We start from the raw sequence: 24,967 nt of genomic DNA, 5'->3' as shown, positions 1-24,967 counted from the left end.
GTATTCTTGCCACTTCTTCTTAATATCTTCTGCTTTTGTTAGGTCCATACCATTTCTGTCCTTTATTGAGCCCATCTTTGCATGAAGTGTTCCCTTGGTATGTCTAATTTTCTTGAAGAGATCTCTAGTCTTTCCCATTGTATTGTTTTCCTCTATTTCTTTGCATTGATCACTGAGGAAGGCTTTCTTATCTCTCCTTGCTCTTCTTTGGAACTCTGCATTCAAATGGGTTTATCTTTCCTTTTCTCCTTTGCCTTTTGTATCTCTTCTTTTCTGAGCTATTTGTAAGGCCTCCTCAGACAACCATTTTGCCTTTTTGCATTTCTTTTTCTTGGGGATGGTCTTGATCCCTGCCTCCTGTACAATGTCACGAACCTCCATCCATAGTTCTTCAGGCACTCTGTCTATCAGATCTAATCCCGTGAATCTATTTGTCACTTCCATTGTATAATCATAAGGGATTTGATTTAGGTTGTACCTGAATGGTCTAGTGGTTTTTCCTACTTTCTTCAATTAAGTCTGAATTTGGCAATAAGGAGTTCATGATCTGAGCCACAGTCAGCTCCCGGTTTTGTTTTTGCTGACTGTATAGAGCTTCTCCATCTTTGGCTGCAAAGAATATAATCAATCTGATTTCGGTATTGACCATCTGGTGATGTCCATGTGTAGAGTCTTCCCTTGTGTTGGAAGAGGGTGTTTGCTCTTGTGTTGGAAGAGGGTGAATGCCAGTGCATTCTCTTTGCAAAACCGTTAGCCTTTGACCTGCTTAATTTTGTACTCCAAGGCCAAATTTATAAATAGCATGACAATGTAAGTATATATCCCAGGCATGCAAGGCAGTTCAGTAATTAAAAATCAATGTATTCCAGTATACGTTAATGCAGAGAAAGTAAATGATCATGTTAATTAGTACAGTAAAAGCCTTCATGACAAACAAAAACAAAATTTTCTCAGCAAACCTGGATAGAAAGAAACGTCCTTAACCTGATACAGAGAATTCGGGAGACCTGGGTTCGATCCCTAGTTTGGGAAGATGCCCTGGAGAAGGGAAAGGCTACCCACTCCAGTATTCTGGCCTGGAGAATTCCATGGACTGTATCTGTATAGCCCATGGGGTCGCAAAGAGTCAGACACGACTAGGTGACTTTCACTTTCACCAATCCTACAGCTAATGTTAAACTTTTTCTGATAAAGACTAAGGCAAGTATGTCCACCCACCCCTCCTATTCCACATCACACTGGAAGAGCTAGTCAGGGCAACAAGGCAAGGAAAAGACACACACACAGGAAAGGAAAACTAAAACTGTCCCTATTTGCAGATTATATCATTGCTTACATAGAAAATTTTGAAGAATATACAGAAAAACTTCTAGAACAAATTAAAGAGTTTAGTGAGGTCACAAGATACAATAGGAAGCTGTATTTCTACATACTAGCAATGTACAGTTGGAAACTGAAACTAAAATATTTATGATAGAAAAATGAAATAATCTAACAAAACATGTACAGTGTCTCTATGCTGAAAACTACAAACTGATAACAAAAATTCAGAGTAGATCTTTAAATATAGAAACACACTGTAATTGTGGATTGGAAGAATCAATAGTAAGTCAATTCTCCCCAGCCACCCCCTTATACATTTCCCTTATACTATGCCAAAGCCTTTGACTGTGTGGATCACAATAAACTGTAGAAAATTCTGAAAGAGATGGGAATACCAGACCATCTGACCTGTCTCTTGAGAAACCTGTATGCAGGTCGGGAAGCAACAGTTAGAACTGGACATGGAACAACAGACTGGGTCCAAATAGGAAAAGGAGTACATCAAGGCTGTATATTGTCACCCTGCTTATTTAACTTATATGCAGAGTACATCATGAGAAACGCTGGGCTGGAAGAAACACAAGCTGGAATCAAGATTGCTGGGAGAAATATCAATAACCTCAGGTATGCAGATGACACCACCGTTATGGCAGAAAGTGAAGAACTAAAGAGCCTCTTGATGAAAGTGAAAGAGGAGAGTGAAAAAGTTGGCTTAAAGCTCAACGTTCAGAAAACTAAGATCATGGCATCTGGTCTCATCACTTCATGGGAAATAGATGGGGAAACAGTGTAAACACTATCAGACTTTATTTTTGGGGGCTCCAAAATCACTGCTGATGGTGATTGCAGCCATGAAATTAAAAGACACTTACTCCTTGGAAGGAAGGTTATGACCAACCTAGATAGCATATTTAAAAGCAGAGAAAAAATAAATAAATAAAATAAATGAAAATAAAAGCAGAGACATTACTTTGCCAAGAAAGGTCCGTCTAGTCAAGGCTATGGTTTTTCCAGTGGTCATGTATGGATGTGAGAGTTGGACGGTGAAGAAAACTGAGCACTGAAGAACAGATGCTTTTGAACTGTGGTGTTGGAGAAGACTCTTGAGAGTCCCTTGGACTGCAAGGAGATCCAAACAGTCCATCCTAAAGGAGATCAGTCCTGGGTGTTCATTGGAAGGACTGATGTTGAAGCTGAAACTCCAATACTTTGGCCACCTCATGCGAAGAGTTGACTCATTGGAAAAGACCCTAATGCTGGGAAGGATTGGGGGCAGGAGGAGAAGGGGATGACAGAGGATGAGATGGTTGGATGGCATCACCGACTCGATGGAGATGGGTTTGGGTAAACTCTGGGAGCTGGTGATGAACAGGGAGGCCTGGCGTGCTGTGATTCATGGGGTCGCAAAGAGTCGGACATGACTGAGCGACTGAACTGAAGTGAACTATACATCCATTTAATACAGTTCCAGTCAAAATCCTAGAGGATTTTTGGTAAATACAGAGAAGATGATGCTCAAATGTATAGAGAAAGTCAAAGAAGCTGGAATAGTTAAAAACAGTTTGAGAAAGTATACATTGGGATCCACACTGCCCAGCTTGATGAGTTACCCTAAAGCTGCAGTAATGAACACAAGATCAACTAGAAAGGAGAGAGGGACAGACCCACACACGTACAGCCAACTGATCTTGTTTAGCATTTTAAAAATTAATAGACCATTTTAAAGACCAGTTTAGATTTATAGACTAATTGAAAGATAGGGCAGAATTTCTGCATGCCCATGGATAGATACAGTTTCCCCTTTATTGTCTTACATCAATACGGCAAGTTTGTTACAATTAATGACCTAATAGTGATACGCTGTTATTTTTAAAAGTCCATAGTTTATTCAGATGATCTTGGTTTTTACCTAATGTCTTTTCTTCTGTTTGAGGGTTCCGTTCATGATACCATGTTGTATTTAGTTGTCATGTCTTCTTAGGCTTCTTTTATCTGGGAGAATGCTGAGATTCTCACTTTCAGTGACCTTAAGGGTTTTGAAGAATGTTGGTCAGCTATATTGGATGTCCCTCTAATCAAACGTGCCTGATTTTTTTTTTCTCATCACTAGACTGGAGTTATGGTTTTGGGAAGATCAGAGAGAGAGTGCCATTTTCATCACATCATGTTGAGGGTACATACTCACAATAGGATTCATGATGACTGCTGTTGAAGCCGCTCTGGTCAGCTGCCTGAGGCCACTGTGTTCTGTCGGCCCCCTTTCCGTGGTGTGTGCTTGGGGAAGAAGCCACCTTGTGGCGGCCACACTTAAAGAGCGGGAGTCGTGCGCCCCTTGGCTCGCCTGGGGGGCTAGTGTATGTAAATGCATTGAGTTTGTAAATAATTTATTTGGAATTCTTCTGCATAGGAGGTGTATTTCTTCCCTATTTGTTTATTTATTTAGTAATTTATTTGTATCAATATGCACTCATGGATGTTATTTTCTACTTTAGGTTATAATCCAATGCTACTTTAAAAATTTTTTTATTTATTTACTTACTTTTGGCTGCTGGGTTTTCGTGGCCCGTGCGGGCGTTTCTCTGGTGCAGTGCTTGGGCTTCTCCTTGCGGCGACTCCTCCTGTTGCGGAGCATAGACCACAGGGCGTGCGGGCTTCAGCAGCCGCTGCTCCCGGGCTGCCAAGCACAGCCTCAATAGTTGCAGCGCACAGGCTGGGTTGCTCCTTGGCATGTGGAATCTTCCCCAACCGGGGATGGGACGCATGTCCCTGCATTGGCAGGTGGATTCTTTACAACTGAGCTACCAGGGAAGCCCCAGTGCAACTTTCCAGTTATCTTGCTCCATGTCTTCCAGCTTTGGCCACTGCGAACTGGGAGAGCCCTTTCCTGGGCAGGTTGGTAGGAAGCCCAGGGGTCCCCAAGGAGAGAGGGGTCTGGAGTTCTCACGGAGGAAGAAAGAACAAACTATTTTTTTTCCTCTACATGCCTTAGGATTATATAACAATAATGTATCCTGCTTGAGGACAGTCTCTGGAAAAAACCTTCCGGCTAATCCTGTTCTCTTAAATTGTAAATTATGGGAGTGGGTCTGGTGAGGTCTTTACAACCTCCAGACATTCTTTTGATTCACTGTAATAACTAATTTGAGAGTATATAATTCCATTGCTAACACTAGCAAGTGGGCATTCTTTCTGCCTCCTTCTGATGCCTATGTCAGAAGCTTTCTCTATCTCCTTTATACTTTAATAAAACTTTATTGCACAAAAGCTCCGAGCGATCAAGCCTCGTCTCTGGCCCCAGACTGAATTCTTTCTCCTCTGGAGGCCAAGAATCCTGGCGTCTTTTTGTGGGTTCAGCAACAACCTTTCAAAACCATTTTGGAAACAAGTTCTGGTCACTGGGCCTGCTGGTTGCTATGGTGATTTCTTTCAGGCTCCCTCAGCTGGCAGAGTAAAGAAATAGATGTATGCAGCCTGTGCGTATGCCTGTATCTGTTTTCTGTGCAACCATATGTATCCACGTTAAGTTCTTACTGTCATCTAGTCTGTCCCTTTCACGTGGATTATTCTAGCTGCCCCTCCTTTCTTATCTGTAAATTCTCTGACAAGAAACCTGGCTCCCACCATCCAGCATCCATCTGTTTAATTGTTCAGGCCCAGCAAACATGTATAATGATGTCAGAACTATGAAACCGGTGCACCGTGGGAACCGGCTCTGTCCCCTGAAGCGCTGTCCTGCGTGAACCGGTGCACCGTGGAAACCGACTTTATCAACTGAAGTGCTGACCTGTGTGAATGGGTGCACCGTGGGAACCGACTTTGTCCCCTGAAGCGCTGTCTTGCGTGAACAGGTGCACCGTGGGAACCGACTTTGTCCCCTGAAGCGCTGTCCCGTGTGCGGTTCCTTCTGCTTTAGTCTTAGGGACCCCTCTCCTTTCCACAGAGACTGAGATCACCACTTCCCCACCCCCAGCTCTCCTTGGTGTGGTTATTTTGTACTTTTGTGATACAGTTAGGTTTTCTTGTCACAGTCCACATTTTTTTGAATCTCCAAAGTTCCTAAATTATTCAGTTCAGTTCAGTCGCTCAGTCGTGTCCGACTCTTTGCGACCCCATGAATCACAGCACGCCAGGCCTCCCTGTCCATCACCAACTCCCAGAGTCTACCCAAACCCATGTCCATCGAGTCGGTGATGCCATCCAGCCATCTCATCCTCTGTCGTCCCCTTTCTCCTCCTGCCCCCAATCCTTCCCAGCATCAGGGTCTTTTCCAATGAGTCAGCTCTTCGCATGAGGTGGCCAAAGTATTGGAGTTTCAGCTTCAACATCAGTCCTTCCAATGAACACCCAGGACTGATCTCCTTTAGGATGGACTGTTTGGATCTCCTTGCAGTCCAAGGGACTCTCAAGAGTCTTCTCCAACACCACAGTTCAAAAGCATCAATTCTTCGGCGCTCAGCTTTCTTCACCGTCCAACTCTCATTTCCCTACATGACCACTGGAAAAACCATAGCCTTGACTAGACGGACATTTGTTGGCAGAGTAATGTCTTTGCTTTCCAATATGCTATCTAGGTTGGTCATAACCTTCCTTCCAAGGAGTAAGCGTCGAATTATTAGGAGCATACAGTAAAATTCATTCTTGGTGTAGTCAAGTTCTGTGGGTTTTGACACGTCTGATCCTATGTACTCATCATGACAGTATCATATAGAAGCTTCACTCGACTGAAATTCCCTGTGCTTCACCAGTTCAATCCTCCCCTTCCATGCCCACACTGCTGGCAACCACTGATTTGTTTGTTTGTTTAAACCACTGATCTTTTTATTGCACGTATAGTTTGCCTTTTCCAAAATGTCATAGAATGGAATCAAACAGTACGTAGCCTTTTCAGACTGGCCTTTTACTGAGAAATAGTCATTTAAGCTTCATCCATGTGTTTCTGTGGCTTGATAGCTCATCTCTTCCTATTGCTGAATAACAGTCCATTGCATGGATGTACCACAGTTTATCCTTCACCTATTAAAGGACATCTTGGTTACTTCTAGTTTTGGGCAATTATGAATAAAGCTGCCATAAACATCCGTGTTCAGGTTTTTGTGTACTTGACTTTTTAATTCATCTGGGTAAACAAGTAGGAATGTAACTGATGCTAAGACCATGTTTAGCTTTTTAAGAAACTGCTAAACTTTTACCACAGTAGCTGTACCATTTTACATTTCCAGGAGCAATGAAAAAGTTACTTATTTTCCATATCCTCTTCAGTAATTGGTATTGTTACATTTTATGTTTTTAATTTTAGCTATTCTAAGAGGTGTGTAGTGATGGCTACAATAAACAGTTCATTGCTGCTTTAATTTCTTTATAACAAATGATACTAAGCACCTTTTCATATTTTTTTGCCAGCTCCATATTTTCTCAGTGACCTGTCCAGATATTTTGCACATTTTTAATACGGTAGTTTGATTTTGTACTGTTGAGTTTTAAGAGTTTTTAAAGAATACTTGAATAGAAATCCTCTATCAGATACATGCTTTGCAAATATTTTCTCACAATATGTGAAATCTCTTCATTTTCTTAATAGTCTCTTTCCAGAGTAGAAGTTTTTCATTTTAAGAAAGTCTAAGTTATCAATTTCTCTATCATAGGTCATGTTTTTGGTATTATATCTAAAAATGCATCGCCAACCCCAGGGTCACCTAGATTTCCTGTTTTCTCTAGAAGTTTTATAGTTTTGCATTTCAAATGTATGACTGTGATTGTTTAGTTAGTTTTTGTGAAAGGTATAAGGTCTGTGTCTACATTTTTGGGGGAACAGCATTCTAATTATTCCAATACCATTTGTTGAAAAGAGTATCATTTCCCTATGGACTTACCTTTGCTTCACTGTCAAAGATGAGTTGACTATACACGGGTGGGTCTTGTCCTGGGTGTTCTTTCTGTTCCAGTGATCCATGTGTGTTTTCTTTCATCAGCACAATACTGTCCTGACCTTTGTACCTCTGTAGGGTTTTGAGGTTGGGTGATGTCAGCCCTCCAACTTTATTCTCCTTCTACAGTATCGTGTTGGCTATTCTGAGGTTTTCTGCATTTTCATAACATAGTTTTCATATAGAATTAGTCAATATCAACAGAATAACTTCTGAGGCTTTTGTTGGTACTACATTAAATCTGTAGATTAGTTAGAAGAACTGACATTTTAAGAATATTTATTCTTCCAATCCATGAATTTGGAATATCTTTCCATTTATTTATATCTTTGATTTCATTCATCAGAATTTTGTCATTTTTCATGTTCAAACTTTATGCCTATTTTCTTAGATTTATACCTATTTCATTTTTTGATGCTGATATACATTATATTAAGTTTCAGTTGTTCATTGCTGGAATAAAGTGATTTTTGTATATTAATCTTGCGTCGTGCAACCTTGCTAAAATCACTAAATAGTTCAGGGAGATTTTTTTGTTGGGATTTCTAGTTCTTTGGGATAGTCTACACACAAAATCATGTCATCTGTGAGCAAAGATGGTTCTATTTCTCCCTCCCCAGTTTGTATTCTTTTTCTTGTCCTACTGCACTTGCTAAGACCGGCAGTACCATGTTGACTAGCAGTGGTGAGAGGAAACTTGCCCTGCTTTTGTTCTTAGGGGAAAAGCATCGTTTCTTACAATTAAGTATGATGGTATCTGAAGATTTTGTGTGTGCTTAGCTGCTTCAGTTGTGTCCAACTCTTTGCAACCCTATGGACTGTCGCCCACCAGGCTCCTCTGTCCATGTCAAGTTAAGGAAGTTCTTCTGTATTCATAGTTTGCTGAGACTTTATCATGATTGGGTGTTGGATTTTCTCAAATGCTATTCTGCATCAATTGATATATCGTTTTTCTCCTTTAGCTTATGGATGTGATAGATTACTTAACTGATTTTCTAATTTGAATAACCCATGTGTGCCTGGAATAAATTCCAATTGATCATGATGTATAATTTTTTGTATACATTGTTGGATTGAGATTTGCAAATATTTTTTGAGTAATTTTTTATTTATGTTTAAAAGATATAGTTTTCTTTTTCTTGTAATGTCTTCAGCTGATTTTGGTGTTAGGGTAATGCTGACATCATAAGATGATAAGAAGTAATCTCTTTACTTCTGTTTTCTGGAGATTATGGAGAATTAATATATGCCTACTCAGATTATTTAAATTTTTGTGTTTGAATAGTTTGTCTTTCAAGAAATTGGTCCATGTCATCTGAGTGATTAAGTTTGCAGGCATAGGGTTTTTAAGTCTTTGTTTACTACACTTTTCAATGGACATCAAGGACATGAGTTTGGGCAAGCTTCAGGAGTTGGTGATGGACAGGGAAGCCTGGCATGCTGCAGTCCATGGAGTCAGAGTTGGATGCAACTGAGCGACTGAACTGATCTACTACACTTTTCACACCCACAAAATCAGTTGTGATGACCTCTCGTTGAATTCTGAAATTAATTTGTGATTTCTCTTTTTTTCCCCTTGGTTAGTGGTTTACTGATTGATGATCTTTTCAAAGAACAACTTTTGATTTCATTGACTTTCTCTGCTTTTTTATTTCAATGTCATTAGGTTTACCTCTAATTTTTATCATTTCTCTTCTTCTTCTATCTTTAGGCTAACATTGCTTAATCCTTCCTCATGTGCATTTATAACTCAATGGAATGATCCAACCAAAGGCAGTTTAGAATATCAACAGCAATTATGGGAATTTTTGAAGTTCCCAAACTTAATTTACTTAAATCCACAACAGTAGTTCAAAAATTTCCAAAACAGAGTGCCTATTTTGATTGGTATTTTGAGACTTCCAAACATTATCAGGAGCCTAAAATTGCCTCTCTGCAAAATAAGAATTTAACTAAGGCAGGCAGACAATTAAAAGAAAAATAAAATACTCCCCAACACCTCAAGTTCTTCTCCCCTGGCTTCTCTGTATCAGACTCGACCCCTGGCAGCATCCTGTCTCTCTCCGTCTGCCCCTCCGGCCAGGGCCCCCACCAGTGCCATCTTCCTCCTTCCCTTCTATGCCACCTTCAGCTTCTCCATACCCTCAGCTTCCCCATACTAATTCTCTCACCAAACCTCCCCTTTTCTTCTGAACTTATCACAACCTGTCCCTTTAAAATTAAGCCTCTGTGGATCCAGAGACTAAATTCTTAATTTCCTATAACCCATGTACTAAAGCTGAACTGTGAGCCATAATCAAGGATTTTCCTAAAGTAACTTAAGACCCTCACATATTTGCTGAAGAATTTCATACAGGCACTCAAACCTATTAACCTGGTTTCTCTGGCTTGTATCAACTAGTTCATATGCTTGTCAGTGAAGCCAGGCGCAGCACTGGGTTTACCACTAATTGGCAAAATCCTGAAGGGTACCTAGGATTACTACTGCAACACTTGGCCAGTCCCTGGAGGAGGACATGGCAACCCACTCCAGTATTCTTGCCTGGAGAATCCCCATGGACAAAGAAGCCTGGTGGGCTACTGTCCATAGAGTTGCAAAGAGTTGGACACAATTGAGGCAACTTAGAACAGCACAGCACCTGACCACTAACTTATGTGATCAGGCTTTGGCAGTCACTCAGTGACTTAACCAGCCAATTCCTGGTGCTTTTCCAAAGCCTGTTGATTAGAACAAAACTCACACTTTTGCACAAAAATCTGATGAACCAGTTCATGACTATTAGAATCCATTCCAGATTATTTTTAAAGAAAATTCTAATCTTTCTGCAGATGTTGATTCCACTGAGGTAGCTTTTAACTCTGTTTATCAATGGGCAGAACTGGAATCTGTCCCTTCTATTAAAAAGGACCACAACAGACTGGAAAACTGTACCCACTCAAGATCTAGTTACTCTGCTGTCTCACCCTTTAGATGGGGCACCACAAAGGCAGGCTGCCGGATTTCTTGCCTTCAACTTCAGTAATGGAAGGCTCCTAAATACCAAAACCCTCCTAGTTTCTGCCATTCTTGCAAACAGTCAAGTTGTTAGAAAACAGATTATTACAACTTCAAATGCTTTACGTACCTTCAGCGTTCTAACCTAAGATTGCCGGGAGAAATATCAATAACCTCAGATATGCAGATGACACCACCCTTATGGCAGAAAGCAAAGAACTAAAGAGCATCTTGATGAAAGTAAAAGAGGAGAGTGAAAAAGTAGGTTTAAAACTCAACATTCAGAAAACTATGATCATGGCATCTGGTCCCATCACTTCATGGCAAATAGATGGGGAAACAATGAAACAGTGACAGACTTTATTTTGGGGGCTCCAAAATCACTGCAGATGTGACTGCAGCCATGAAATTAAAAGACACTTGTTCCTTGAAAGAAAAGCTATGGACCAATGTAGACAGCATATTAAAAAGCAGAGACATTACTTTGCCAACAAAGGTCCGTCTAGTCAAAGCTATGGTTTTTCCAATAGTCATGTAGGGATCTGAGAGTTGGACTATAAAGAAAGCTGAGCGCCAAAAAATTGTTTTAGAACTGTGGTGTTGAAGACTCTTCAGAGTCCCTTGGACTGCAAGGAGATCCAGCTAGTCAATCCTAAAGGAAATCAGTCCTAAATATTCATTGGAAGGACTGATGCTGAAGCTGAAACTCCAATACAATACTCTGACCACCTGATATGAGGAACTGATTCACTGGAAAAGAACCCAATGCTGAGAAAGAATGAAACCAGGAGGAGAAGGGGATGACAGAGGTTGAGATGGTTGGATAGCATCACTGAATCAATGGACAGGAGTTTAAGCAAGCTCCAGGAGCTGGTGATGGACAGGGAAACCTGGTGTGCTGCAGTCCATGGGGTCACAAAGAGTTGGACACAAATGAACTGAGCCTTCTAACCTGTCTTTCTAGTGTCCACACCATCTTCAGTGATATTTTTAACCGCCTAACAGACCATTCCAGTTATTGCAAAAAAATTTCTTCCTTCTCATGGATGTATTTTGTTATGGTCTGCATGTTTTCCCACTGGACTGAAACTTTCTGTTGCAGAGAGGCTACTACCCCATATTGTGGGAAAAGTTCTTTTGGAAAACATTATTCCTATCTGGGAAACAATTCTCAAATGTCAAAGTGATCAAGGAGCCCATTTTACTGGTGAGGTGCTTCCAACAAGTGTGCACTGTATGGCCAGTTTTACACTTGCACTGCACTTACCACCCTCAATCCTTTGGTTAAGTTGAATGCACTGATGGTGCTATTAAGACTCAGTTAGCAAAATTTGCAGAGGCCCTCCACACACTTTGGTTAAAAGCACTGTCATTGGTCCTTCTGAATGTTAGATCCATCCCTTTTATTATTATTATAATTTTTTTTGACTACACACATGGCCTGTGGGATCTTAGTTCCCCTGACAAGGAATCAAACACAGGCCCTCAGAAGTGAAAGCATTAAGTCCTGACCAATGGACTGCCAATGAATTACTGATCTATTCCTTTTTAAATTCATAATTTTTCCTCTGAGACAGTCACAAGACACTCAATTCACTTAGCTCCTGTCTCTTTTGATCCAGCAGTGATAAAAGGAGAGATATTCCAATATTGTAAAGGCCTAATTATAATTACCTAAAAATAACTGTGTTTTGGTAGAGCAGTCTTTTCAGTGTTTTTTCAGTGTCTCTCCGAAAATGAAGACCTAAAGCATCACACCTGGCAACCTGGAGATTTTATCTACTAGAATAAATACCTCCAGAAAAACGTTCAGCCTTTCTGGAAAGGCCTCTATCGAGTCGTCCTAACCAACTCTTGTGACACCAGATTGTAAGGACTTGACTCTTGGATTCACAGGACACACGTGAGAGCGCCGCCCCCTTACGAGACCCGCCCATCACCTGGTGACCCGAAGGTACAGGTGTCTCAGAACTGAAGCTGATGACTTCTAACGAGACAGTTTTCCCAAAATATTCACAACAGGCCTGTTGGAGTTTGTCACCACATCTTTGATGATGACACTTCAGATGATCGCCACTGTCTATCATCCTGGAAATGTATGAACTTTAGGCAAAAAGTGTTTCACAGTTCTGCTACTCCTCCTCGTTATTCAAATGCAACCTCAGTAGGTTTACAATCTGCATTTTCCCTCAGATGCGAGATTGTACAAAGGAAAGGTCCTCCCTGGCATTGAGATACAAAGTCACCGACACACACAAAAATCTCACACTTGGATCAGCACTGCTTTCTGAGAGATTCTGATCAAAAGGGGGAAATGTAAAAAACAAACACACAAAAAACAAATCTCAAAGAGTCAGGAAATCAGAAAGGCTGGAGAATCTTTTCTAGCAGAGATTTTTTTTTTTCCTGGCAACGATTCAGCCAATGAAAAGCAATGGACTTTTAAAACTACATCCCTCCAACTTCTTTTCCCCCCATAAAGGTGTCCTCTCCATTTTTGTTGGGAACTTGCATGCAAGTTCCCAGGGTTGCAGACCTCAAATTGCAGTTCTTTTCATAATAAACTTGTTTATGCTAGAGAAATAGTTGGCAGTCAATTTATTTTAGGCAAACAATATGTGTTGGCATCTCATTGGTTTTTCAAAGTTACAATTTCCTAGTATCCTATAATATTGAGCATCTTTTCATATACTTACTTGTCATTTGTATGGTGAGGTGTCTGTTGAGATCTTTTACCCATTCTCAATTGCATTTTTCCTTTTCTTGCATTTTTTGTGTATTTTAGATAACAATATTTTATCAGCTATGCTTTCTGCAAATATTTTCTTAGTTTGTGTCATCTCATTAGCTCCAGATATCTTTTTATAGTAGGTAATCATGCTATGTATATAATCAACTTTTCATCCTAACACTATAGCAACCATTTCCCAAACATCCTCGTATGATGCTGCTTATATCGAAGCCCCACAGAAGAGATTATCCCCACTTTGCAGGTGAAGGAGATAAATGCCTGGGAACTTGCCTAGGGTTCCCGCGCTGCTGACTTGCAGAGCTCAGAATCCCCCGGGGAAGCAGCCCATCGCCTCTGGCCCTGCCTGCCGCGCCCGGCAGGCTTCTATGAGCGGTTTCTGTGACTCGGCGCACTTCCTCTGTCCTCTCGGCCTCCCAAACCGCTCTGAGGGCGCGATCCTCAGTCTGAGCGCGCCCCGGGGTTTCAGAACCGGCCTGGAGGCCTCTCCGGCCGCGGGGCGGGCGCTCTCCCCACCCTCCTCCGGGGCAGGAGCGGAGGCGGAGCGAGCAGTCCACGCCCTCCGCCGGCCAGGCTCCCTCAGTCGAAGCGCGGGCGGCGCGGATACCGGACCGGCGTCCCGGAGCGCGGGGCCCCGGTGGGCCCACTCCGCTAGCAGCCCGAGCGCGCCGGCCGCTGGACAGCACGCGACGGACGGCTGGCCCCGCGGAGCCGGGCGCGGTGAGGGCAGGGCGGGGCGGCCCCCGCCCGCCTCCCAGCCGACGACTCCGCCCCGGAGACCCCCGATCGGGCCCGGCGTGCCACCGCGGCCTGCGCCGGCCGGGCTGCCGGGCGTCGGAGCAACTCCAGGCTGCCCCCGCCGCCTCCTTCCTCACCCGGCCTGGGGCCTCAGGAAGTCTCCCGCGGAAGCGAAAGCGAACCTCTCGGTGCGTCAGCGCGGGACCGCCGGGCCCGGATCAGTCTCTCGGGCCGGCTTCCGGCCGGGGGCGGGGCTTCTGCTTCCGACGGGTGGGGGGCGGGCGGCGCGGCCCCGGAGTTCGGGCGGTGGGCGTGGCCCGCGGGTTCCTGGAGGTCGGGCGGTGGGCCAGCCGGGCGGTGGGCGTGGCCCGCGAGTTCCCGGAAGTCAGGCGGTGGGCCAGGAGGGCGGTGGGCGTGGCCCGCGAGTTCCCGGAAGTCGGGCGCGGAACTGCCCAAGGTCGGCGGTTCCGGCGGCGTCTCGTCTCCGGGAGTTTGGGTCTGGCGGGACCGGGCGGGGATTTGGCTCCGGCGCGATAACTGCGTGACGTGGAGACGGCCCGTCACGCGGTCTGCGCTGTGCTGTCGGGGGAGGTGGCGGGTCATCCCTGCGATGTCGTTACGAGCTCTCGCCGCCCCGGGTCACGCGGGCGCCCCGGGGCCAGGCCTCCGCGCCCGCCCTGGGGCAGGGCCTCTGACGGGGCCGCCGGGGCCGCAGCTGCTCGCGACGCCGTCAGACGCCTTCCCGCGCCGTCTTCGACGAGAGCTGGGAAAGAAGGGTCGACGGGCACGGCGGGGAGGGCGTCGTCACCCGGTGGCGCGCGCTTCTACGGAGTGACCGAGCGCACACACGCTGTCGTAGCCTCTTCAGAGTTTTGAAGGGGGTCAGCACCACCCTTCTTTCCTCACACTGGACAGCCTCCCACAGAGGCGGGGTTGGCTGTTCATTTCTTTGTCTCTCGCTGTTCCTTCGGCTCTTCCTTGCTCGGAGCTCTTGTGTGTCCTGGACAAAGCCCGAGGCCCGTTACACTCAACCGACTTTGCAGTAGAACCGCTATCACTGCTCCCTCCATTCACACATGAAGAAATCAAGGCAGGCGTGACTTCTTACTTGATCTGCATTTTGTAACCATCAGGTACGTAGGTGCAAGAGTGGGGAGGAGATTATAGTTAATTATAAATTTGGGAAACTGCACCCTTCTAAACACAAAAGGTCAAGAGGAAGCTTGTTTAAAACATTTGGGGTATCTCATCATTGTCGTAATTATCATTACTGATAAAACAGCTATAGCGATTAACTGTAATCTGCATGTTTCTCTCACTGAGCTGTATTGAGCACCATAGATAAATTGCACTTTCAGGATTGTGAATATTCACGAGAATAAAGAAAAATCCCTAAATTACAGTTTGCAAAATGGAAAATTTCTCTTGGATGCTTATTAATCCACAACGTGGTAATACCACCAGTGTTATCTGGGAATTTGGAAAAGCACAGCTTCCCATGCTTTGGTTGGATGTTATACTTTGGCAAAAATAATCGTGTTAACCTGTAGAATATGGATTTTGAACCACGTGTTTTCATGTGTTTTTAAAATTTAGTCTGTACTTTCCCCGTGTTTCTGACCGTAGCATACTTATCTAGTATAGGTGAGCAGAACTGTAAGGTTAGGTCTTTGCATCTGATTTTAATGAAGACAAACTATTGTTTGCTCTCTGGCGAAGCAGCATGTGTTAGTGAACTGATAGTGGAAATTTGAGTGAAGACATTAAGGCTCAATTCTGGGATCTGTTACTCCAGGTGAATCATTAAACTCCGAATTTTAGTTTCTTAGTTTGTAACTTGGAGCTGATGTTTTAATAAATTGGTACTTCAGAGGGTCATCATGTGCAAGATAACATTGGGTTGAACTCTTGCAGTCTTCTCTCTTGCTCAGAGCTCTTGTTTATCTGAGGTAAAGCGTCAAGCAGTTAAAATCAAAGAACCTTGAGAAATTCCCATTGGATTCCTGAGTAAAAACAGAGTTCCATCTGCAGAGGAAAAGGGGGGCATGATAGTAGGGTAGCAGCATTTTCTGTCAGACTCATCATGTATGGTCCTCACTGAAAAATTGAAAAAATCGCCCTCAATCACTTAAAGGTAAATATGATTTTTTTTAACTTTTTAAAAAATTATTTATTGCGGTATACAGAAAAGAACACATATCATAACTGTTTGACTCTGTGAAGTGTCCTAAAGTGAACGTTAAGCATTGCCATCCCTCCCCCACACTTCCTCTCCTTCCCTGCCTCCTGCTTCCACCTCTTAGTATCTACTACCCTGACTGTTAATGCTGTAGATTAATTTTGCCTGGCTTTTTGATGTTATATATTGTTAGTAATTTGTATTTCCCCCCAGTTTTACTGAAGTATAGTTGAAAAAGTTGAATGTAGATACGAATATTTTTATATATAGACTTATAGGTAATTTGTGAAGTTTCTTGGGATTTTCAATTAATTTCAGTGGAGATTTGCTTCCTTAAATCCCTGAATTAAGTACACTTATGCAAAAAACATTTTGAAAATCCATTAAAACAGACCGTTACATTCTCTGTTGAAAGTACTTGATCATAAGATGATATGACAGGTTAGTGTGCCTTCATTGATTACTCTGTAACATGACTTTACAGTGTGACTTTCTTTTTTCTTTTTTCCAAAAACCGAACTTTATTTTTGTAATGAAAGAGATTGTGTTAAAGGACTGAATTAATTCCTGGGTTTTATTTATTAATTACTTTTTTATTTTCTTTATTTGTTTATTGATTTCAATACATTCTTCCCTGCCTGGTATAAAGGAAGGGGCACTGGCTGAGAATCAGAAGAGCTTTCTTTCAGCTTTAGCTGCCTTTTCCCCTAAGATGTGTAACCTTGAGTAAGTCATCTAATAAAGAACTTAGAGTCTTTAAAATAGAAATACTATTTTCCTACAACTATATGGAGTAGTGAGGATGATCAAGCGAGGTAATACTTGACAAGTTGCTTTCTGGTAGATATCTCTGCATATCTGCGTGTGTGTGTGTATATGTGGGGCTTGAAGATAGCTTTTGATAACTGGTTACCTCATTTCAATGATATTACTACAAATATAACTAGATGTTTTCAAAAATACATTATAGTGGACGTTTTTAATTTATACTTTGAAACTTCGGCGAAACGGCCCCCTCATAGTGCTGACCCAGATCTATGATAGTGGGGGCTGCCAATGATAATATCACATGGCCTTGGGATACACTGTGACTTTCTACTTGCCTACTTTCATAGTTTCTGTGACTCTTGGGTATCTAAGCCACTCACCAGTCCCTCCTAAGATACTCAGTGCTTATAGAGTGTAATCATTCATGGGGGAATGGGGGCGGGGGAGGGGGATAAAAACAAAAGAAGTCATTGGAAACCACGCAAAAGGTGCATAAGGTGAAGTAAGACCAGGCTAACCCAGCAAACCACAGAGGAGAGCCAGCCGGGGTCAGGAGCCAGCCGCACAGAGCGCTGCAGGCCCACCCGGTGGCCCCTCTCCCCGGAGCTGCGTCATGCCTACAGGAGGCACTGCAGGTCCTAGTTGGTCTTGGCAGCTCTGAAGAGAGGAGACCCGGCCGAAGGACAGAGAGCAGGTAGAAGTTCTCATCTAGCTGAATCTTAATACCCTATGGTCGTAGTTCAGGGCATGGTTATAACTCCTTCCTGTTTCTATACTGTCTGGGAGCCTTTTTAATGTCACTAAACATTCATGCTGTGCTTAGTCGCCCAGTCGTGTCCAACTCTCTGCAACCCCGTGGACTGTCACCCACCAGGCTCCTCTGTCCATGGGAGTCTCCAGGCAAGAACACTGGAGTGGGTTGCCATGCCCTCCTCCAGAGGATCTTCCCAATCCAGGGATTGAACCTAGGTCTCCCACATTGCAGGCAGATTTTTTTACCAGCTAAGTCACCAGGAAAGCCTAAGAATACTGGAGTGGGTAGCCTATCCCTTCTCCAGGGGAACTTCCTGACCCAGGAATCGAACCAGGGTCTCCTGCATTGCAGGCAGATTCTTTACCAGCTGAGCTACTGGGGAAGCCCACTAAACATTCACACATAACATCATTTTTGAAAACTGCTAGATGACTTTCATAATGTGAATGAGCTATAATTTATTCTCCCATGTTATGTATATGTCAGTTGTATTATGTGCTTTTGCTATTCTATCTAATGTTACTGGGATTATCCTTGTACATAATCTGTATCAGTGTCTCTGATTTGATTCCTTAGGATAAAGAATTACTGAGTGAGGAACTTAACTTCCTTTTAAAAAAGAAATTTTATTATAAAGGTAATTTGTATAAATGCAAAATGTAATAAATGTGTAAAGAAGAAATAAAAGTCACCTGACCATCCAGATACCCTTGCTAACATTTAGGTGTCTTGCACTGTGTCGTTTTTTCCTGTACATACAGCTATATGTGTACCTAGGCATCTGCCTGTTAATGTATTGACTATATAATACTACATTTTATGAATGTGCTATAATTCATTTGACTTTATTTTTGGATGACTAAATAGTTCTCTTTTTTTAAAAAAATTAAGCATTTAATGACCACCTGCCTTATGCCAGGTTATGTGCTGGGCACGGTAGATAGTGCATAAGACAGTTTCCTGCCTTCTGTGAGCTTAGTTGAAATAACTCCCAAATTATAGCTAACTGGTTCAAAGTACTGGGTGCTGTGAAAATGTCTAATGGGAAGACAGGATGGCTTCCCTGAGGAAATGACGTTTCTGAGACCTGAAGGAGAAGCAGCTTTTAGCCAGGAGAAGAATGTGCCCTCAGAGGCTTGTAGGGGAGAGTGGAGACCCCCACCCCGCTTCACAAGGATTGGGCCATAGAGAGCTGCTGAGAAGAGTGGATCCCAGCTACACACGCCCATTCTCACAGCCTGGGAAACAGTGTGAACGTGATGAATAGGGGTAGATGGGTGGGCCAGTCATAGCCAGAACCACAAAAGCAGGCAGCCAGTGTGTGTTCACATGTTTCTCCTCATATACTTCTTACCAGTCTGTGAGGCAGTCATTTCCTTTTGCAAACGAGGAAATTGGGGCTTACGGAGGTTACCCAAGGACCGATGAATTACAGCTAGAGTCCATAGGGGAGAGAAGCCTGTGCTCTCCTCACCGTCGTGACAGCTTCTAGTACCTCAGCTTCAGGCCCTGCCTCCCCTGCCCCCACCATGGTCAGGCCCTTTACTGGGCAGCCTCCCCACAACCCGTGTCTCCGCCCCAAAGATGTGCTGCTTTCCAGAGGGCACTTCCTCTTACTTGGAAATGTCTCATGTTACGGGAAAATGGCTCCTAGTGTCATCTGCCGTGCTGAATCGTGGGCTTGGCTGGAGCGGCAGGGCCCACTGAAGACTTGGCGCAGGATGGGGAAGGTTGGTTACAGCAGGCCACTGACAGGACTGCTCTCAGCCTAGGCATTTTCAGAAACCCCTTCAGCCACGTTAAAAAAAGAGAAGCTTCTCATCCCAACATTTTATTAAAAATTTCAAAGTGCAAAGTTTGGTTTTACACCCGCAGCTAACATCATACTCAACAATGAAAAACTGAAAGTTAAGATCAGGAATAAAAGGGGAATTCCTTGGTGGCCCAGTGGTTAGGACTCTGTGCTCCCACGGTTGAGGGCCTGAGTAGAATCCCTGGTCCAGGAACTAAGATCCCACAAACCATGTGTGGTGCTGCCAAACAAAACAAATCAGGAACAAGACAAGGGTGCCCACTCTTGCCACTTTCATTCAACATAGTGTTAGAAGTTCTAGCCAGATCCATTAGGCAAGAAAAGCCATGCAAATGGGAAAGGAAGAAATAAAGCTGTCACTGTAGATCATGTGATACTATGCATAGAAAACTGGAAAACACTCCATCAAAAACTGTTTAATGAACAATTTCAGCAATGTTGTAGGATACAAAGTCAGGAATTAAGCAAATGTTAGTCGCTTAGTTGTGTCTGACTCTTTGCAACCCCATGGGCTATAGCCCGCCAGGATCCTCTGTCCATGGGATTCTCCAGGCAAGAATACTGGAGTGGGTAGCCATTCCCTTCTCCAGGGGATCTTTCTGACCCAAGGATTGAACCTGAGTTTCCCACATTGCAGACAAGTTCTTTACCATATGAGCCACCAGGGAAATCAGTATACAAAAATATTTTGCATTTCCTTATACTAATAAAATGTGCTATCAGAGAAATTAAGAAAATAATTCCAATTATAATTGCATCAAAAAGAATAAAATACCTAGGAATAAAGTTAACCAGAGAGGTAAAAGACATGTAACTGAAAACTATCAGATATTAAGGAAAGAAATTGCAGACATAAATAAATGGAAATAGTCCATTCTCATGGACTGGGAGAATTAATATTGTTATAAACTCCATACTACAGATTCAGTGCAGTTCCTGTATAAATTCCAATGACATCTTGCACAGAAATTGAACTGATAATCCTAAAATTTGTATGGAGCCACAAAGATCCCAAGTCATCAAAGCAATCTTGGGAAAGAACAAAGCTGGAGATACCACACTTCCCAGTTTCAAACTGTCTTACAAAGGTATAGTAATCCAAACAGTATGGTGCCAGCATAAACAAACACGTGTAGATCAAGGGAGCAGAATAGAGCCCAGAAATAAACCCACACATATATGATCAATTGACTTACAAAGGAGCCAAGAATACAGATGGTCCCCAATTTACGATGGCTTGCTTGGTCATCGTATAGGTATATGTTTTATAAGAAACTGCCAGAGCTTTTCTCCAAGGGGTGGTGCCATTTTGTGTTCCCACCACTGATGTGTGCAATTCCTGTCCCTGGCACATGGTGGTGACTTTCATTCTGGACACTCTGGTGGGTGTGCACTGCTGTCCCATGTTGGACCCCAAGGAGTTTTATTCTTGGTTTCAGTCTGGGGAAAATAAGTGAGTCAAAGAAGGAGAGAAGAATGAAGCAAATAGTTGTGTTTGAGATTATACATGCTGTACACTTCATGGCCAGTTCCTCACCCTTTCCACATCTTCCTGTCCTTTTTAGATCATGCATTGTTCTTTTTGTAGCCTTCAAATTTATTTTTGTTGTTCATAATTACTTTAAAGCCTGTTTATTTCTAAAGCTATTCAATAGTTTAATTACCTGAACTTCTTTGGTGCCTAATACAGCTTTTTGTAGTATCTGTGGGACTTACTGTGAACTTTTTTCGTTTGCTTTTTTTTGTTGTTTTATAATTTTGTAAAGGGAACTCATGTTCAGTTAGGCTTTATTTGTGGGAATCTTGTCCAGTCTGGCTTGGAGGTGTTTTGTTTTCTTTAGCCTTATAACCCAGAGATGTCATCAGCCTGTGACCACTTTCTATATAAAAGTTCTTAATTTGGGGGATCTTGACTATGAGAGATAAGAGTATAAATTTAAAGCCCAAATTTATTAGAAGACAGGCCCAAGGTTATGAACTGACACAGAATTTTTTTTTATTCCCCAGTCCCATTCTAAGACAAGTTCTTTTGCTGGTGAGTTGCTTTTTCCGTTGCCCACCCTTCCATTGTAGGGTAGGGGGCACACTGAGGACTGCGGTGTGACGGGGGGAGTCTCTGTTCCAGCCTGTTTTCTTGCGTGTCCTGACCTCAGCTCCTGCATCTGGCTGAGTTTTAAACCCTGACCTTTGGATGTTGAGGTTGGCGGTGCCCCACCAGGCCACTGTCTTGGTCAGTTTGGCTTCTGTAACAAATAACCATAGATGGGGTGGCTTAAACAACAGACACCGATTCCTCACTGTTCTGGAGGCTGGGAGTCCAGGATCAGAGCACCAGCAGGTCCAGTGTCTGGTGCCGGCCGGCTTCCTGGTTTGCAGATGCTGGCCGTCCTCTTGCTGTCCTCTCACGGGGTGGAGAGACAGACAGGGAGCAAGCTCTCTCGTGTCTGTTACAAGGGCTCTAATCTCATGCCTGAGGCCGCCTTCATAGCCTAATCACTGCCCAACGCCCCACGTCCCCCTAATACCATCACACTGGAGTCTGGGCTTCAGCGTGCGAATCTGGGGAGACTTACACTCAGCCCACAGCAGCCATCACACGGCCCTGCCCGTGGCCTGCTTGCCTCAGTCCCTAGAGCCCTCTTCCTTTCTGCTGAGGCTATCTGTGCATTTGACTGCATGTCTGTGTTCCGTTACCCAGTATATACGGGCCCTTTATAACAGGAGTTTTGACATTTTCCTAATCTTCCATGTTGGTAGAAATGACAGTCTCAGGAAGCAAGACTGTGGTTTTTCTGTGATTCCTGGAAATGGGAAAAACATTCATCTTAGAGACTGTAAGTCTACCTTCAAAAAGGTGCACCCAGCATGTGGCGGAGCGTTATAGACACTGTTTGAGCGACCACTTGTCTGTACTGACGCGTCCTCTCTTCTTCACAGGGTTGTGTGTTTTCGGGGCATTCTGGTCGTTGAGAAGGAAAGCAGCCATGTCCTTGGACGACATTAAGATGAGCTCTGCGGACTTCCTGGAGCAGGCAGACCTGGACAGCGGGGGCTTCGGGAAGGTGTGTCTGTGTTTGCACAGATCCCACGGACTCGTGATCCTGAAGAAGGTGTACACGGGCCCCAAGCGCACCGAGTGAGTCAGGGGCAGAGCTGAGCAGCCCACGCGGCGTGCCAGGGCGGCGGGGTCGGGTGGCGCAGCCTCTATGAGACAGACCTGGGTGCGAGGGTCAGCCCTGAGGCTCCATGTCGGATGACCCTGCAGGGGCGGTCATTGACATCGCTGAGCCATGAGGGTGCAGAAGCGGGCTAGGGGAGAGCTCCGAGCTCGGATGACCCTGCAAGGGCGGTCATTGACATCGCTGAGCCATGAGGGTTCAGACGCTGCCTAAGGGGGAGCTCCGAGCTGGTAAAGAACAGAAGGAAACAAGAGGAGGGAGCAAAGAGGAGGCCGCCCCGGGGCGATGCAGGGGCGCCGGGAAGAGGATGCGAAGGGCAGGGAGCGGGGAGCGCGGCCCTGCTCCGGGGGGTGAGGACCAGCCCTGAGGCTGGGGACGCAGCCCTGTTCATGAGTCACAGCATCCGGGAACCCTCTCTCTGAGGCAGTCGGTGAAGCTGTTGTATTTCCCTCCGTTTTCGCCAGAGTGGCTGTGAGAGAGGCTGCGTGTTTAGTACACTGTCCAGAGCGGTCCTTGTTTCCCGGCCGCATTTCCTCGCTGCTCTTCGCCAGCTTTTCATCGATTAGTCATCGGGTTAACGCTTCCGGAGCACTGGCCGTGGTCCCTGGCGAGGGGGCACACAGGGTGGAGGGGCAGCCCAGGGACGCGCGGGGGCGTTCCCAGGGGCGGGATGGGAGCGGGCTGCCCCCGCCCGGCTGAGCCCGCGCCCCCGCCCCCAGGTACAACGAGGCCCTCCTGGAGGAGGGCAGGATGATGCACCGGCTGCGGCACAGCCGCGTGGTCAAGCTGCTGGGCGTCATCATGGAGGAGGGCAGCTACTCGCTGGTGATGGAGTACATGGAGCAGGGCGACCTCATGCGCGTGCTCAAGGCCCAGGTACGCCTCGCCCGCCCACCGGCCCCTGTGCCTCGGAGTCCTGTGTGAGTGGCTGGGGGTTTGGATTTTCTCAAGAATAACAACACTGGATGAGGAAGGTCGAGGAAGGTTTCGAACAGCAAGATTCATCCTGTTTACCAAAGCCAAATAGCTTTAAAGCATTTTTTAAAAAGTGTAGGTACCTGGACTTTCCCAGTGGTCCAGTGGTTGAGACTCCCTGCTTACACTTCCAGGGGGCGTGAGTTTGATCCCCAGTTGGGGAACTAAGATCCCTGCCTGCCCTGTGGGGCAGTCAAAAAACAACTGTATGTGCCTGTTAAGAGCAAGATCTGTGCTGTTTGCTCAGGAAGCAATAGCAAGTGCAACACAGACAGATAATGGGGCACAGGTCGGGGTGTGAATGCCTGGGGTAGTGGTGTGTGGACAGACACGCCCACAGCGAGCGGTGGGAACACAGGGGCTCTCACCCGGCAAAGTGGTCAGGACGCATCTTCAGGGCCTGATGGAAGGGAAGGTGCTGTCTCTGTCCTCAGGTCCGGATGCACTGCTCTTGAAGGACACTAGTGCTTTGGCCCCTCTGAGTCCCTTTCCATCTCCTGGACTGACCGTCACTCGTTTCAGATCAGTATACCCCTGTCCGTGAAAGGGAGGATCATCATGGAGACCATCGAAGGAATGCGCTACTTACATGGAGAAGGGGTGATACACAAGGACCTCAAGCCAGAGAATATCCTCGTTGACAGCGACTTCCACATCAAGGTAAACCAGCCAGGGCTTCCAGAGGGTCGGAGGGCTTCTGATTCTCAGTGTAAGTCCTCTTTCTGGACACGATGTGTGCCAAGAGCAGAGCTAGCCCAACTCCTCCTTGGTGATGGTGGTGCCAGAAAGCTCTGCCAAGGAATGAAAAGAGAGACTTGATGGAAGTGGTATCTTTATTTATTCCTTTACTTACATCTCCTTTTTAAAAATCCATTTCCTTTTGAAAACTCTCTCCACTGTAGTCAAAGGAAAAAGAGGGAGGGTTTTCTTTTGTCCTCTAGGTGGACCGTCAGATCAAGTCGGCTTTGGCAGCAGGAATCCCAGCCGAGCACAAGGGTCTGAAAGGGGAAGTGGAATTGCGGAGAGGACGCAGGAACTGCTTACCCATGCGTCCCTTTACCAGAAGATTCTGCTTCTAGTGCTCTGTTCCAGCCCTGGACAGGGTTTTTTTTTTCCCCCCTGTGTCTTTAAAAGAAGGTTCTTTATGTTAATAACTTACCTCTTATGATCTGGGTTAGAATTTGAGGATTTTAGACAATCACATGCCAGAAGTCATCCCCAAACGCTTGGATTCCCTGAAGCAAAAGTGAAACTGCCGCCTCTGGTGTCTTCACTGTACTGTTCTGTCATTCTGCCCTGCCGCCTCCCTCTGTGTTCCGTGTCTGACCTTGGTATTTTCTTCTTTGCCTTTTTGTCTGTCTTTCCCCTCCTCCGCATCCCGTCTTCTCTCAGGTTCAGGCTCCCACCTCAGAACCAGTAGCGCCACAGTCCTTCTCCTCAGTGTGTCTTTGGGATCCTTGGAAGTTCACGTCCATGGGCTTCTGGACACCTTTTGGGAAAACGGAAGGTGCAGTACCATGAGCTATACACCTGCTGAAAAGAAAGTACCTGTTTTCCCTAGCCTCAGAGA

At 44.8% G+C, this 24,967-nt stretch overlaps 1 protein-coding gene and 1 long non-coding RNA gene across 6 annotated transcripts in view; one reads left to right on the top strand and one right to left on the bottom strand.

The window, feature by feature from the left end:
• RIPK1 (receptor interacting serine/threonine kinase 1) overlaps nt 1-24,967 on the top strand; it is a 47,967-nt gene that overhangs the window by 8,640 nt on the left and 14,360 nt on the right. Inside the window, exons 1-4 of one of the 5 annotated variants that reach the window (XM_081523308.1) lie at nt 13,573-13,917; nt 22,181-22,379; nt 23,142-23,298; nt 23,920-24,057. In XM_081523308.1, the coding sequence (XP_081379434.1) occupies nt 22,228-22,379; nt 23,142-23,298; nt 23,920-24,057 (447 nt within the window). In that variant the 5' untranslated portion in view covers nt 13,573-13,917; nt 22,181-22,227. Of the gene's footprint in view, nt 1-13,572; nt 14,863-15,845; nt 15,864-22,180; nt 22,380-23,141; nt 23,299-23,919; nt 24,058-24,795; nt 24,905-24,967 lie in introns of those variants that run through there. The other 4 variants (XM_081523309.1, XM_081523312.1, XM_081523311.1 and 1 more) reach the window with 4 other exon arrangements.
• On the bottom strand, nt 19,249-24,886 carry LOC145518580 (uncharacterized). Its single transcript, XR_014063003.1, has 2 exons — nt 24,557-24,886; nt 19,249-24,188 (listed from the first exon to the last, which is right to left on the bottom strand). It is a non-coding gene; the product is annotated as an uncharacterized LOC145518580 (long non-coding RNA).

Source organism: Giraffa tippelskirchi, chromosome 8 (genome assembly GCF_054371585.1).
Source record: "Giraffa tippelskirchi isolate mGirTip1 chromosome 8, T2T-mGirTip1v1.2.pri, whole genome shotgun sequence".
NCBI lineage: Eukaryota > Metazoa > Chordata > Mammalia > Artiodactyla > Giraffidae > Giraffa > Giraffa tippelskirchi.
Note: the sequence above shows the minus strand (reverse complement) of the source record. Positions and strands in the feature narration are given on the sequence as shown.